This window comes from Hylaeus anthracinus, unplaced genomic scaffold, assembly GCF_026225885.1.
Source record: "Hylaeus anthracinus isolate JK02 unplaced genomic scaffold, UHH_iyHylAnth1.0_haploid 0, whole genome shotgun sequence".
In the NCBI taxonomy this organism is placed as follows: Eukaryota; Metazoa; Arthropoda; class Insecta; order Hymenoptera; family Colletidae; genus Hylaeus; species Hylaeus anthracinus.
Genome location: NW_026533254.1, coordinates 13041208 through 13057331, shown reverse-complemented (window position 1 = coordinate 13057331; position 16124 = coordinate 13041208). Strand labels below are relative to the sequence as shown.

The following is a 16124-nucleotide window of genomic DNA, read 5'->3' as shown; positions in this document are numbered from 1 at the left end:
TGAAATTTAAGCAAAAGTTTTAATTCAGTTCGGTACGAAGGTCTTTGGAAAAAATGAAAAAGAAACGAGAAAATTTCGTAGACGATATTCTACGCGAGGTATAGTATTACTATCGAAGGATTAATAATATTAGGTCTACTGGAAAGTTCTATCCATTTTTAGAATAACAAAATAATAAATTTCTCATATCTTGTATAAATTTTACTGAATAATATAATTATTCGTAATTTTTATCATTATTTATGACATCTTGCCAGCATGATTGCAACTTGTATATCGTTTTTAATGAATATGCGCGTACTTGTTAAAAACTTGCGACCGGAATGGACAGAACTTTCCGGTAGACCTAATATTAAGCAGTACGTATAAAAATTCAGCGTAGGTCACGCCTTGGAATTACCTACCTTTGACCACTTTCACTTGCGTTGCGAGTTTATTGTCCCACCGTTTATTAAACAAAAGAGTCGGTGTGTCTTCAGGAGAAACACGAGGTTCTCTCGACTTCCTGTATTTTTTCTCCGCGCGGGTGTAATTTCAACGCCTCGGTTAGTTAAGGCTTACGGTTTTCCTCGAACGTAACGCGCGAGGCTGGCTGTATCGTCCCACGGGTGAGCGAGAAAGTTTATAAAGGGATTAAACTTTCTTATATCTGGTGACTCCACGGGGTCCGTGAGCTTAAAACTTGCGCCCGTCCCCTTCGCCGCGGTGTTGCGGTTAATAATAACAAGACGACTTCATTATTAGCGCATTTTTAACGAAGTAATTCGGCCGAGGCGTCTTTTTTCGGCGACGAGGCGCGCGTAGTCTGTTCCAGGAGATTATGGGCTTAGGCGAAACACGTGCATGATTTAAGTAATCCTTCTGGTCGTCGCTAGCTATCCCCGCCGTAAAATGGATTTACTTGATTATGTATATTGCGTTATTAAATGATAATTTATAGTGGAACAGGGAACCTTTGTTTTTGTAGATTCGATTCGTTCTGATTTACATAAATATTCGTCCAATGAATATTATGATTTGGAAACCAGATACAGTCTGCTTAGTCGTGAATACTTAATATCGATTTGCAGAAACGAACAAGTTAAAAAGAATTAGGTTAGGGAGAAAAAGTCAAAGCAACGGATTAGCAGCTAAATTTAAATAAAATTTAATAACAGTGCTTGGTTGGAGCCTTATTCTTGGAGGATCTCACAACCTACGGTTGTTTTCGAGATTTCGTACGGGGGCACAGCCTTCACACCGTTGACCTAACTCTCTCGCGTAACTCGCGCGGATGCGCTCGCGCATGCAGCCCGTACGGCGACGAATTCGTAACGAGGTGTTTGTCAAATTTATGCAAATACCGGATCGTATAAGGCCGGCACGAACACAGCACGCCTGCCCGAATGTTATTAACATTCATGAACGCCGTGTGCCTCCGCGGCTCTCTTTCTTTTCTCTTCCCTCCCAATCGTCGGCCATATCACGTCCTCGTAAAACGTTCGTGCACGATTTTTCGCGGAATTGCCATCCGTTGCAAATAAAGCTCGATATTTATTTATTCGATACATTTTGCCGTCCCAATTTAACGATTGACGTAACTAGTTTCACTTTACGTGCACGTTTCGCGGCCATTCTCGATACCAAACGAAATTGTTACATAAAATATAGTTTCATACATCGAAATAATGACGCTTCGTAAATTCAGATCGACTTCCTCGATGAATAAATCCTTGCTTGTGGCGTGTACGAAACTGTGGATACGTAGGAATTATTATCGAATGGCGTTACCATTTAATCGACGAAGGAACGATTATTTAATACCATTCCGCGGAGAAAAATGGCGGATTGCGTCCACCGGGAGCTATAAATACGAGCTGGGCCCCAGACCTGGTCGACGATACGTAATGAATGCTTTATTTTGCAAAAATGTTTATCTCGTTCGCGCGAAATGTCCGAGAACCGGTCGAACCGGTTCCCTCGTCGACCGCTTTCGGGAATCGGAAACAAACGTCTATAACGTTCTATATGTGAAAGCCAACTAAACACGATACGCAAAATGTTAATCTCGCGATTTCGTCGTATCTAAAAACCTGGCTTCGTTCTTGAAAGATAGGCCGTAACATAAACTGACTAATCGTGTCATGTGATTGTAACGCCACTCCCCTTAATTATGTAACCTTGCTCTCGTGTATTCGTAGCCCAACTTTGGCAACCGTTCCGATATAGAACGCGCGACAGAACGAAATTAAGTACGCGTATCTCTCGTTATCGGGCGCGAGAAAAAGAACTGGGAACGCTGTAAACATTGTTCCACTCGTGCGTACGAAGTTTGGTCGTTAACGATTCCGTAGACATTGACCCACGGAGCACGAGTAGCAAGGATAAGAAAGTCGATGCAGCGGAGGATGGATTGTTAACATCATTGCATTCTTTTTTTCGTCGAGTGATGAAGCAGTTTTGGGATAGTAAAATTGTTAGAAAATGTATGGACTTTGTTCTCGAAACAATTGTGAATTAAATTGAAATATCAGTAAAAGCTCTTCCTAGGTGTGATTGTATCTGAAACAAAGATAATTGGAAACAGTTCTTATGTATGCACTTTGTTTTTCGTTTTAACGCGGCTAATGGAGTCGTTAAATAAATACGAGTAGACGAAAGAAAATTCTTCGGTGGGACTGCAGACGTGGGCTGCTCAGCGAAGATTACCTCGCAGCTACTCATTACAGCCCAGACGGAGAGGGTGGCTTTGGGTATTACCGCGAGGCCTCTGTGAAACGCACGCACGCGTAATTATGCTCATAATTATTCGACAGATAGCGCGCCCCAACTTTACTTGAATCGTATAATTGCTATTTCGAAGACGATTGCTCGCGGTATAGTCTGGTATTAACATTCGGGTCATTATTTTTTTAATCGACATGTTGGCCTCACGTTTTGGCCCATTAACAAATAATTTCTCTTCATTTTTCATTCTATTCTCGCACTCCTCTCGATGTAAGTCCTCGCATGCGAAGCAGATGAATTCCTTAGAACGATCGAGGATTCTTTTCACAAATATTCTTCCCAATTCGAATCCTCCTTAGCGCCTCTTTGCACAAAATATTTACGACGCCGTACGAATGATTCTTTTGTAAACACGTCGAAAAGGTCCGCAACTTTAAATCCACTTATATTTTATTCATACACGTACACCGAAAATAGTTCTAATTAAAATGAAAACATTTAAATTAACGACTGCATTCCGATACTCGTTCTACCAAAATATCTTCGATGGTCGATGAAACGAGTAAAAAATATACGATATGTTTAACAGGTGTTAATACTTAAAGAAGGCTTTCCTAAAGGTAGCTTCTTCCCCGCGTTCATACGTTTCCTTTTCTTACCTACGACTATTTTATAGTTCTTCGGATGCAAAAACAAAACGAGATTTCCAATGTTCCTTCCTTCCACTGTTCATGGGCGCTTCAGCTCGCGCACAAATGTAGAGAAATTACGGAACATCTAATTAGCAAGGAATAGATTATCGTAGCAAAGGTTTTCGCGATGCAACGGGATCGTCTGGCTCAAAATTCCGCCGCTTTTATGGACGTATTCGCAGAGGGAAGCCCATCCATTGTTTCGGCTCGTAGAGCCACGGGGACTCTAGGAGGAATATTCCAACAGTGTCATGCGAACAATGTCGAGCGTATAAATGAATAATGCAGCCGTCTAGCCCGGTTAACAGAGCTCCCCTTGGCCGTGACAGTGAGTCAGGCTTCATTTGGAAACCACATGAAAGATTTCGCGAGATATTAGCGACAGTCCCGTCGCCGTCGACCTGCGAATTAAACCCTTTCGGGACGGGTGCGTCAAATAAGCCGCAAGCATGCACCTTGCTGCTTCGGAGACTATATTGCATCTTAATAATAAAACAAGGCCTTCGTTTCATACAAATTCCAATTCATATTCAAATTTCATTCGTACAGTTTATCTTTCCTCCCTTTCGCGTCCTGTGCAATCAGGTTTAAGACGACGAGAGAGAGAGAGAAAAACGAGCGTAATCGCATCTCTGGAAACTTCTCTCCTTTCTTTTCGGCATAAAGAATTTCGTCACGAATCGCTTCCCTTAGGAATCACGTTCCAGTAGGGTCCACGACGTGTCGCCTCTTTCTCTTCAGCTTCGATTCTTCTGTTCGCGTCCTTTTCTCGAGTCACGAATTTCCCCTTTCAGACGCTCGCTGCACGAGATTGGACAGTAAGGTAGAAGAAAGCGGAATTCGAATCTCCTCCCGCAGGAACGAAGTCTGTATTCGCCCAGGTAGAGTCTGGGTTTCAGACGGTGCACTCCGAATCCTTATTTATGCGATCCTGTTATCTTGAGTTTCCTCTTTTGCACGTTTCCTTTCCCTCGCGACGACAGAGTTACCCCCCGAACCATATGAAAACGATACAGAGGATATTTAACCCTATGTAACCTACATCATAACGTACTAAATTTTTTTTTTTAATATATTCAGTAAAATTAGTAGTTGAACTCGTATATTTTAAAGATAACTTCGAGCCAAAGTGTTGAAACGTAAAATAGATAACACCTTTTTTTTATTTCTCCTTAAGCTTGCCTACCAATATCTAATCTTTTTTTATTTTACAGCGATTTGACTTCGATAAAACGAAAAGCAAAGTCGTTTTACCACCTACAGAAGGTGCGCGTGTACTTTGTGAAAGATTGAGCTTGGCAAATAACGGCGAGTCTGTAGGATTGCGAAAGAAAACGGAAAGACGCGGCCGGAGAATTTTTTCCCTCCTCCGTCCGTGCGTTCCTTTCCGTCCGCGAACATGTACCGTCGTATATCGCGTGCAGTCGAGTGTAAATTATCGCGGACCCGAGGGTGGTTTACTGCTAATTGGTTTGTTAACGTCGTGTTTACCTCTCCCGAGACGCCAGTCTTTCTTCCTTTCTTCGTCTCCGTCCGTGTCCGTCGCAGAATAGCCAAAATAGTGTGCGCGAATACGCATAGTTGCCGTTGTTGCCTCTTTATTTCCAGACGCGGAACCAGTGACCGGTGAAAATTGGTTGATTTAGCGGAAACGCCGCCTCGTTTCGTCTGGATATTTTTGTTTCGCCGTCATTTAGGAAGCGTCATTATATTCGATCATCCGAGCCTCGAGTCCTTCGACCCCTCGCAGACACAGCCCTTCCCTTTCCTGACACAGGTGTAATTAGAACCTTGAGAAATTATTCAAATCGCTGTAATTTACGAAGCCACAACGCCATTTTTGTGACTATGCACTGCTTCTGAATTTTACGCTTTCAATATTCAAGAAATACACGAACTTCTGGAATCTTCTATTCTATCACCTACGTTCTTGCATCGATATTCGCCGAGGAAGACAAAAAAAAAAAAAAAAAAAATAAATCACAGCGTACGGATGACACACATTAATATGTTGATTGAGCTGTCGTCGTTATTATTTTATAGACACTTTTGAAATATTTTATTCAGCAGACAGAAGGTTAAATCAATATCCATAACTGGCCGCGATATTCGTGGGAACGAATCAGGCGATATATACGAGCACCATTTTTCATCGAGCACGTATTGGGCGGTCGGCGTATATCTCGGCTTAATATGCAAAATTCGTTTCGCGTTGCGTAACTCGATTATGTGACGGGAGAGTCCGCGAAAGAGAGGCCTATTGCGAAACAGAATGGCAATCGACTCGGTGGCGCCCGTGGATTTCGAGTCGACCGCCGATTCTTCGGGTTAGCGCGGTCTCGGTTGCCGCAGCCGAGGCAGGAGGAATTTTTTAATTAGAGGCGACGGACAAAGGTTACCTGCACCGTTGTGCGAGAGTCCGCAATAATGGCGTCCTTCTGACAGCTTTTACAGCCGACGCCGGTCGATGCTCCACGCTCGCAATATTCCTCTAGCATCGAACTACTGTTACTCGAATTAATGAGGAGACCCGTTGGTTCGAGTTGGAGAATGTATACGCTCTGTAACTTTTAATTCCTGCGCCCTCGCAGAGTTAACAAGTCAGAAAAAAAAAAAAAAAATCGAAACTCAACGAGGAGATATCCGTTATAATAATTACAAACCGAGTTCGAAAAGGTGACAAGCTTGCTTGAAGGGGTTAACAGAGAATCACAAAGCACTACCCCGATTTCCCACGAAGTAATCAACGCTGTCGACTAGACACTGAAGATCCCGGAGTCACGTCCGTGGAAATAACTGGCGTCCCATTTACAATTACGCTTTCGCTCGTTCTCCCCCTCGACAAAACGCCCCCTCTTACCAAACCTGGATGTAATAGTGTTCGCTTTTAACCGGGGCATCTCGAACGGGGTTCAACGGGGGCGCTTAACCATCGAAACGCTACCAAAGGCATGTGTTACCCCTTGGGACAAGTTTGGTCCCACTTTCTGAAACTCTGGCCGAGAATTCGCGTTTTCCTCCGTTCGCTCGTGTTTGCGTTTGGACGCGTAATCTGGGGATCCGTAGTTCTGTTAGTACGTAGCGCGTGTAACTGCGTACGAGCACACTCGAAGCGGATTAACCTCTGAACGAGTTTTCAGGTAATCCTCTCTGTTTCTCTTCTCCTCTCTACCCGCGGGCGGGAGGGTTCATTCTACGTTATCACAACAGGGATAAGTTCGGGAGGGCACCTTTATACCAGTGTTTCTCAAATGTTAAAGTAAATTTACAATTTACAAACGATTCTCCTTGGGTCGAAATGGTTTCTCATTGTTTGCTTGGTGTTTCATTTCATACACTGTTTTATTCGTGTTTTTCCAACTTATGTTCTTTAGATACAGCGTCTACAATTTTTGTCCATAGTTTGCGAGACACTGGTATATAAGATTATTCGACTTCCTTTTTCACACGCGAGCCGTACGTGTCCCCGGAAAGGAGCTCTTTATCCGTTAATTCCATTTCGGCTTATTGGGAAGGATTCGTCCTTCGACCAGGATCCTGGGACGCGGTATCCTGCGAGACCCTGGACGATGTCCCTCGCGGCAGCTTCCCAGCCTTTGGTTCGGCCGAACGCGTTTTAGAAACCAGTTTCGTCCATGTAACACCCTCTCCTCGATCTTGTTGGGCAGCGTTCGGATTCTGCGCGAGCAAAAACCGCTTTTCGGACAGGTTTTGCTAGAGTTGGCCCGCTATCGATGACATTTCAGATTAATATCGAGTAGCATCTTGTTTTCGGTCCAAGGATTATCGATGCAATATTTTCGACTCCAAACGTGATTGTATTCCGAAGGTATACGTATTTAGGCTCAAAGATATCGAACCTATCGACAAAAAACCTTCGAAAAATATCTATCCCTATTTATATCTCTATGTATATGAATTACATCTAGATAGATTACATCTCTCTTTCCCTCTGTTCCTATTTACTTTATATTTATATGGAACGATGGCACGCAATATTCGCGGATATAAATATTTTGAGAACGGATAGGGGAAGTTCCGGAGGGTGGGAACAAGCAACCGAGGGGTCTGCCGGATAATTATTTGTAAACTCGCTATTATATTCCCCGAAAATACTTGTGTTTTCCCATCGAGCCTGTTCTCTCCTCCGGGATATTTGCCCGCGGTATCGAGAAAACGGGGCGTAGTCTCCCGAGGGAAATACAAACGTTGCGTTGCGATTATCCCGGGCGCAAGCTCGGGTTTGCTTTGCACCCTCGATTTCTCGTGCATGTTCCGTGGCATCGATGACGAGTCACTCGAGTTGCACAAAGCCAGCGACAATTCACCGACGACGCCTCCTTCCAGGTCGCGTGTCCCCCTTTCGCAGGGGCGATTCCTGAATCTGACACACGTAAAATCGCACGCTTTTAAGCTGAACCGTGGACGACATCGGGCGACATCGGGCGACAGTGTCAAAGCCAGGCACCGACAAAGGGCCTGGCCAGGACTTGACGAAATACTCGTGGAAAGGACACTGTGTTTACGGACACGCGTTACATCGAGTGCTCGACACCCCCAAAGTGTGCCAGAAGAATGCCTTCGAAGGGTACGGTCAAATCGAATGAAAGGTAGGGTTGTCGGTGTGACCCCCAAAAAGGTTGAATGTTAGACTCTCTGGGATAGAATTTGTTAATGCCAGTATGAGAAATCTCATAATTTTGTTTATTGTAATTCTATTCAGTACCAAATGCTTGTATAGAAATGTAACATTTTTTTTTGGAATGCTTTAGTATGCATACTGCTACGGTAGTCATTATAGAATGACACCCCTTCCAACCTATAAAAATTGGAATTAACCTACATGCACCGCGAATACCCAAAACCATTCTTTTCTCGGTTGCCTCCTCCGTCTTTTTCGGTCGAACACCCCCGGTACATCGATACTTTGCTTCGATAATTCGACGACGAGAAGGGTCTTGGACGGGTTTGTGTACATACACGATGAACGTGTTCCGAGGCTTAGGACGAATCTTTCGGGGAAGGGAGCACAGGATTACACTGAAGTTTTGCGGGATGCGGCGAGGCAGCTGTCCTCTCGTAGAGCAAACTCAAAGTTCGACGCCTCTCTAGAGTTTCCCTAGCTGCTTAACATCCTTCGCACCTGATCGCTTTCGAGTAAGTTGTTCCGCGTAATCCGTTCACTTCGTGGAAACACAGGTTCTTCTTCGGGGGTGGAAGGTGTCTCGTGGTGTGTTTTTTCTATTCCCATGTCCTCGAAGGATCGTGTTACTCGACGCTCGTGTGCTTAGCACCTTCGCTCTAGTTTTCATCTCTGCTCCTTCGTTTCTGGAACTATTATTTTTGGAATTTACTTGATGTCCTTTACCCCAGGTAGAAAGGTAAAGAAGTAACGATGAACCATCTCACAAAATTTAAAAAAACAACTTGTGCACCCCAGTGAAAACATATCAAATCATGTTTTTTAAAATTCACCCAACTAATATTATGCAGATTTTTATTGACCCGACGTGGGAATCGTTTTTGCACCTCGTTGCTAAAGCAATTCAAAAATGAAATCAACCCGTCGAAACGTATTTATCCCGGAGTGGTGTTCGCTTAATTAGCTGATCTGGGCCCAGATCGGGCCGAGGGAATTAGCATACAATTAAAGCTGGATCGCGGTATAGGACCTTGTCCAGCGATCCACAGTATCCGCGTACCCCGCGGCCAATGTCTCTTCGTCATTCGCGAAAGTTGCTTTTTTCTGGTGCCTCGACTCTTGGCCATTCCGCATACTCGAGCCTCCTATTAATAGGAAACCTCAAACTAACCGGAAGAACCGGTCCCCCCAATACCCCTGCGATCTTTGTTTGCAAGATTCCTCGATTCCTTTCGCGATTCGAAAGCGATGCTCAAACGCGCGTCTTGAGCTGACCGTGCATACGTTGCAAATTAAAATCCTGATCTTTCACCTCTCTGGATTCGTTCGCTGGACGAGCAAGTCCTGGAACGTTAGACGCGAGGAATATTAGATGAACGATAGAGATAGGCATATAAAAATTGGAATTCAAATTGCAAGAGTATAGTATTTAACTCGAGATGTAGGAATATCTCCCTATCTTCCTTTCTCCGTTTTAGCAAGGGTCCTGCCTCGCCTCTTAAACACCTGAATAGGTGAGGAAGGACGAAAAGTCGCACGGTTCCAGGCTCCGCGGTTCAAGATCTGTTGAGAAACGTCAGCATGTGAAAATATTCTGGCGACACCTCGGAACGAACCGGACACGGCCATTGTGTCCGAGTTCCTTCTGAGAGCCAGCTTTTCATTATCGTCGCTCGACTCATTAGCGAACACCTGCGAGCTTCTTTAGGAGAATTCGAGCCCACTGCGAGTAGTTGCCTTCTCTTCCCACACGAAGGGCACCACCGGTGCTCGTGGAAATTGCAGCGGACAGCTGGGCACCTGACGGTGGCTTCCTCCTTGGTAGGATCCTCACGTCCTTCCTAAGTAATTCGTGGAGCGAATCGTACAGCAGAGGCTCATCCTGGCTGTTCAAGGACATCTAGACACCGAGCCGATTCTCCTCTCGTTACCGCAACCAATCTCGCGTCGAGATAATGACGCAGCTTTAGTGAGTCACGATCGAACGGTGCGCACAAAGCGGTCGATATTTATTATGAAATTCACTCGACGGATGGTATACATATATAAACAAAGACGGCAAGGCATCATCATGCGGGCGTTTAATTGCGATTCGATTCGGAACATCGGTGTCACCCTCGGATTATTTTTGTTCTCGCGTTATCGTTAATCTTCGTTTAGATATTTACGGATCCGAAGGTGACTCGAGTCGAAATGCAAATAAAGGCTTACATAATGGATCGTATTTACCGTCTTTGTTTATTTAATATCGAAGACCAAAAGCAAGCGCGTTAAAAGTCTATATGATACCATACAGACAATTGAAGAAAAACGGAATCGATGATGCACACGATCGTTTTGATTAATTTGCGAGGACTGTTTTTCCTTAATATTTCAATTACCGAGATAACTACTCCGTTGAGAAGAATTAGCCGATCAATGCTGAAAATATCCCCACGTATGAGGATTATCCCCGTCCAGCAATAATCGTTTGCGTTATCTGCTGCACGCAGCTCGTTTCTAACGCGATGCAGCCATTATCTTGCGTGCCAGAGTGATTTCTCTCTTTGGTGCATCAGTGTTGCGTCACAGATACGCCGCGACACGCCCAGCGAGAGCGAGCAGCTTGTTTTTTTCACGGTCTCTCGATATATAGGTGGCCTGGAGAGCAAATAGCGGGGTCGTCATTGAGGACAGAAACGGAAGGGCATCCGAGTCAAGAGACTTATCGCCTAACTGCGCAAAAATACCTCGGGCGAAAAACATCGTCGTTAATGCGTCAGCTGTGTGTGGTGTGTGTGTGTGCGCGCGCGTTACGCGCAACTTTCTCCTCCAGTGATTCTTAGCCATTAGCAACACTGTGCCGCTAATGTCCCGCGAGAAATCTAACAAATTTAATTCTCATCGCCGTCAGAATTCATCGTATAATTACCAGAACGTAAATTATTTCCACGTTTCGAGTTTGGCTTTCAGGTCGTTCCTCGGGCTCTTCGTACCAAACAAAGAATTGCTACTTCTTTGGGATGAACCGTTTTTATTCAAGGTGTAAAACGTATAACGGCTGAAAATTTACGCAGGAATGAGCACAAAACGGGTCGCGACACCGGATGTTTACAAGCGTGAAATCGGTCGACGCGACGGAGATCGACGTCGGGAACACACGCGACCGAGAACTCGTGGGTAGCACGCGTGACACCTGCGTACATACTCGATCCGTGTATTTATAGTCGATAAACCGCTTGTTTACGCAGGCCCTCGTTTCTTCTGCGTCTCTAAAAAGAGATGGAAGAAAGAACGCGTCCCGAGAGCAGAGCAGTGGTTCTTATTTTCTCTTACGAAAAGAAAGTATACCACGACTATTTATAATTATTTATAACATCCGCGAATTAATATATTCAAGGTGTATAACGTATATTTGGAGGAGCGCAATGCGAAGCTGCGGTGGGTCGAATTTTGGATGGCTGGTTACCGAATACACGAGACACCCCACAAAGCCCGGCAGCGATAGGCAAATGGACTGATTAAAATTCCAAGGATGGGCCCGCTTGGCCTTGAAAAGCTAACATGCTGCAGCCCGGATGTGTGTAACGCACGCGTCCTTGCGGCAGCGCACCGGGTTCGCAAATCACTTTGCGAGACGCGTGCGCGACCTTCGTTCGAGTACGTTCCTGTTTCCTTGGGAGTGCTTTGTGGATTGCGGCAATTCGTTATCCATTATCGCAATATTGTTAATCTGCCTGGATTCAACGCAAGGGGACAGGATCACCATTTTCATTGCAATTCCTTATCTTTCGATTTTGACTATGGAGGGTAGTTTAAGTTCAGCTAAGTTCTGATCGATCGCCTTGACGGTATTCAGCACAAGGCACTTCAAATTAAGTCATTGCACAAACCGGTATGTTCGCAAGCGGACGTTTCCAGGTTCGAACTATGTAGACTGTTTAATTTAGTCGCGCAATGTATGAATGTGAAGTTGAGCGAGTGAGACGAGTGCGAATGAGAGAGAGGGAGAGAGTGTTTATAAACAAGCGAAATGCTGAGCAACGGCAGAAGAATTCGAAGAAAGAAAAGAAAGATTGTAAAAGATTGCGGAAGAATACAGAACGAGAGAGAAATAAAGTCAGTTATAAAAGTACGTCGTTTGAAAGGTTTTTTTTCTTCTATACGGCGTCCCGATTAATTTATATTTACAACAACTATGAGCCTGTTCTTATCTCCGCCCTCTCCAATTTTGACCAACTCTCCTAAACCCTTCGATCGATATTTCTGCAGCGATCTCGAAACCCGAGCCGTATATTATGCGGATATTCGCCATCGAATCGGTTCTCGCAACCTGACACGACCGCGCGATACGCCTGGCGCATATCGGTCCGCCGCTCGGTTTATATTTCTAGGAAGTCTTTCGTAATCGTAGATTTGTTGCGCGCCGGCATGAATGACGCCGAGCAATGCCTACGTCCACCTGTGTATATGCCATGGGACACGGCGAACTCTTTGCGTATACGCGGGGACGTATCGCGTTGCGTGACTGCGTGCATCGTCACAGTTCGTGCCTTATCTGTCTTTATCGAGCAGTGCCTCTTTCGTAATTTACCGTCCCGAACTTACAGCCTTTTAATCGGACGGTTCCACGAAACGCGGCTGGCGTTCCTCGTAGCGCTACTCGACTCGGCGCTTAGTTAAAAATTAACGAAGGTGTAGTAGGAACAGGTAAAATTCTTAGGATGGCGAAGCATTTTTAGTGTGCTATTAGACTCCACTGTAGAACTAACCCTTAATGGGATAGTACTCTCTCGTATCTTATTTTCGACGACCTGTGGACACTGTAAACGCCAGTTAAAGAGGCAGTTTCCTTTTCAGTAGGCCGTCGACGTATCAAGGTTAGATAATAATTTCGTTGCCGATTGAAACGCACTGCTGCCATACTGATCGAGTTTCCACGATAATGTTAGCGCCCGGGTGGCTTAGAAACCGGTTCAAGACCGGAATATATAATAAATTGAACCGCGAAACGGTCCTTTTTTTTTCCCTCGTCGACGCGTATATCGTAGTCGGCTTAATGGCTCGGAAATTTCTTAGGACGGAGGCCCCCTTTTTCATGAATTATGCTCCAAGGAGCCGCGGGAATTAGATTTTACGAACGTAAAAGTAGAATTAAAATTGCAATCTGATCGGCGATTTCTTTGCACTCGACAGAATTGGAACTGTAGAGTCGAAACGTGTTCGTAAAGTAAAATGTTACAAAACGAAGAGTTTCGGTTGCAGCGGTGACTTTCAGGAATCGCGTGGACGAAGAAGATAGCGTTCGTTGGCGCGTTTCGTGGGGACGGACACGCGACGCCGTGATTCCCGTCGAAATAATGACTCTATTGATTCCCTCGCCTCGCGTCGATACCTTGCGCAACCGGCGTTAGTCATCGCGAGAGTCGGAACGCGCACGAGAGGCGACGTGTAAATGCCGGTGATTGAAGATAACTACACGAGGCGCGCGAGTGCGGGCTTTCGGTGTCGTTGTAAATTAATTACGACGACCGGTGTCCGTATTTGTACTCTCTGCCTTTCGCAATCGAACGTAAACATCGAGTTTTCGAGCGCAATTATGCAAATTGATCGCTTTGGCACCTTTTTTCAGCATCGTTCCACTCCGATGCTGCAATTAGTTGCTCCGAATTAATATCGAATCGTCAGTGATGTTCGGAGATAATGATGTTAACATGAAAATTCGAACGGTGTCTTTTCGTTGTCTTCGGGTAATAGTCGAAGAAAGTATTCTTCATTTTCTTGACGGTTTCCTCTAGAAAGGTAGCCCTTGTGTTGTATCGATAAACATGGCAACGTTACGCATGTCGTCGCTCTAATTGGCCGAAGAGAATAAAAAACATTCGCCCATCTTAAATAATTCGAATTGATCAACCACACTCGCCAACGTAACAGGTTCGAGTGACACGCGCAGATCCACTTGTATACCAAAAGAAGCATTTCGCGTTTCCATCCACGCGGAATTCGGTCAACGCACCGAGAATACCGCGGATCGCGTTGCATAATGCAACCGTGCATCATCGCTTACCTCGAGAAGAGCGCCCGTCGCATGCGACGATGGTGCGCAATATATTCGTGACCTCTGGTTGACATTGCCAAAAGTCACCAATACGGACGGCGATAAAGCACGGTCTCGCACGGGTAGAGGCCAAGGTTAAGGTCATCAGTCCTTCCCCACTTTCCAAACCGCGATGAACGGGCATTGGTTAGTCCGCCTCCTGACACTGCCTCACCGTGTAGCTGCTTTGGCTTGTTGTCTTCCTGGCGCTGACGTAACTTCCTTTCCATCGTGTCGACCTTTGCTTGTTGTGCTGGAGCCGAAAATACAGACCGTGTTTTTCTACCGCACCTGACCATATACTATGCAACATTTTTAGGGCCCGATCAGTTTAGATCCGAGCCGCGAGCCGAGTATTACTGGCTACTCGGTTCCTTCGAGCTGCTCGTTTCTTCCGAGTACTCGACTCGGATCGAAAACTGGGTCTCAGCTAGACTCGGCTCGCGAGCAACTCGAAACATCCGAGTTTTCTGCAGGCCTGGATCAGTTACGATGCCGAGTCGAGAGGCACCGAGACTACTATCGAGCGACGTCAGGGCGACTGGAAGTTCCGAAAATTACCTGATCGTTCACGGGTCGAGGCATTGAATATAAACGGACCGATCGCAGAGTTTCTCCCCGTCGATTTCCATTCCGTAGCGACTGAACTTGGACGGCGAAATCCATTCCGCTCGAATTTAGTCGAACCATCGGAGGTGTATCTGTTATCGAGTTCGACGTCGGTCGCAGACTCGGTAGAATCAGACGTCAGGGTCGACCGTGTGTGAAACTTCGATACTTCTATTCGTGGCCACGTAGCCGTCGACGTTTCTGCAGATGTTACAGAAATTATCGGTCGGAGCGATTTCGAGCTTGCAAATTCACGTCACCGGATACATTCCGCTCTCGACTGTTGACTGTTTCGCGAAAGTTCTGTCTCGGAACTTTGGTGTTTCCACGAAGGCAACGAGTCGTTACACTATGGACCAAGATTCGTTGGAAATAAATATTACTTTTTACTGTTCTAGTGTAGTATATGAAGCTTAATTTAAACAAGTGTCACGTCTTTAGAAGAGTTTGACATTCCACTAATGTTCCGCGATTTGTTTGCGTTAGGCGTCTCGATGGGACGAGATTGAGTTTGAATACGGTTCTTATTTTGTCTCGCGCCTCGCGAAGGCATGATGCGCCACCGAGTCGAGGGTAGAACGTTCTTCCGGGGTAAATTCTGCTTGCCTTTCGCGGAGGGTTCATATTCCACGACGCGTAGACCTTTTTCTCTTGACAAGCAACAGAGCTGGAATCCTAAACGCGACCCTCGACTTACACGATGACACGAAGGGTGATCAAGCGAGGGAAGACTGGAATTATTATGTTTGCGAGAAAAACGCCGAGGAACTCCGATTTTTTCCATACAAGATTTTTAAACCCATCGTTTTGAGACGGGAAGGGACCATTATGGGGAGACTTTTTGAAAAAATATGTTTGCTACGTTTGCACTAAAAATACAAGTGATATCATCGGAAGATAGTAGTCCCCGTTGAGGAGGTTCAACTTCTTCCTCTATTTATTGCTCGTATCTTGTTTGTTCTGTATTATCGTCGATAAACTGTAGTGGAAATTTTATTGTCGGAATTTCCAGTTGGTTTGTCGACAAAAATTCTTCACCCTGGTTTTCTCAGCCTAGATTCCCTTATACAATTACCGTACACGAGTAGATAACAATTTTATTGAATTTTTTTTTTTTTTCGCAGGCAAAGCTGCGGCGCAAACGGTATCTTCTCGCGTCGCCTGGACTTCAGCGCCTTCAACAGTCTGCCGCGCACCAAGCTGAACTCCTATCACATTAAGGTAAGCGATCAACTGATACGTTTCTGCTCACGCGATTCCGCGTTTGAAAAGTCAGCCGAGGGAACAGCGTGCGCATGGCAGTCGGGGAAAGTTTGAAACAGTAACCCCGCTAGAGCGGCAGGAAAGCGAAGAAGCGAACTGTACGCTTCCTTAAAGCGGAAGGTACGCGATAGAGCAA

The 16124-nt window shown here is 45.3% G+C and overlaps 1 protein-coding gene across 1 annotated transcript in view; it reads left to right on the top strand.

Moving 5' to 3' along the window:
- The window catches only part of LOC128891218 (headcase protein), a 167784-nt gene that overhangs the window by 19146 nt on the left and 132514 nt on the right, over window positions 1-16124 (top strand). Inside the window, exon 4 of the mRNA XM_054150568.1 lies at window positions 15850-15946. Coding sequence (XP_054006543.1) covers window positions 15850-15946 — 97 coding nt within the window. The remainder of the gene's footprint in view (window positions 1-15849; window positions 15947-16124) is intronic.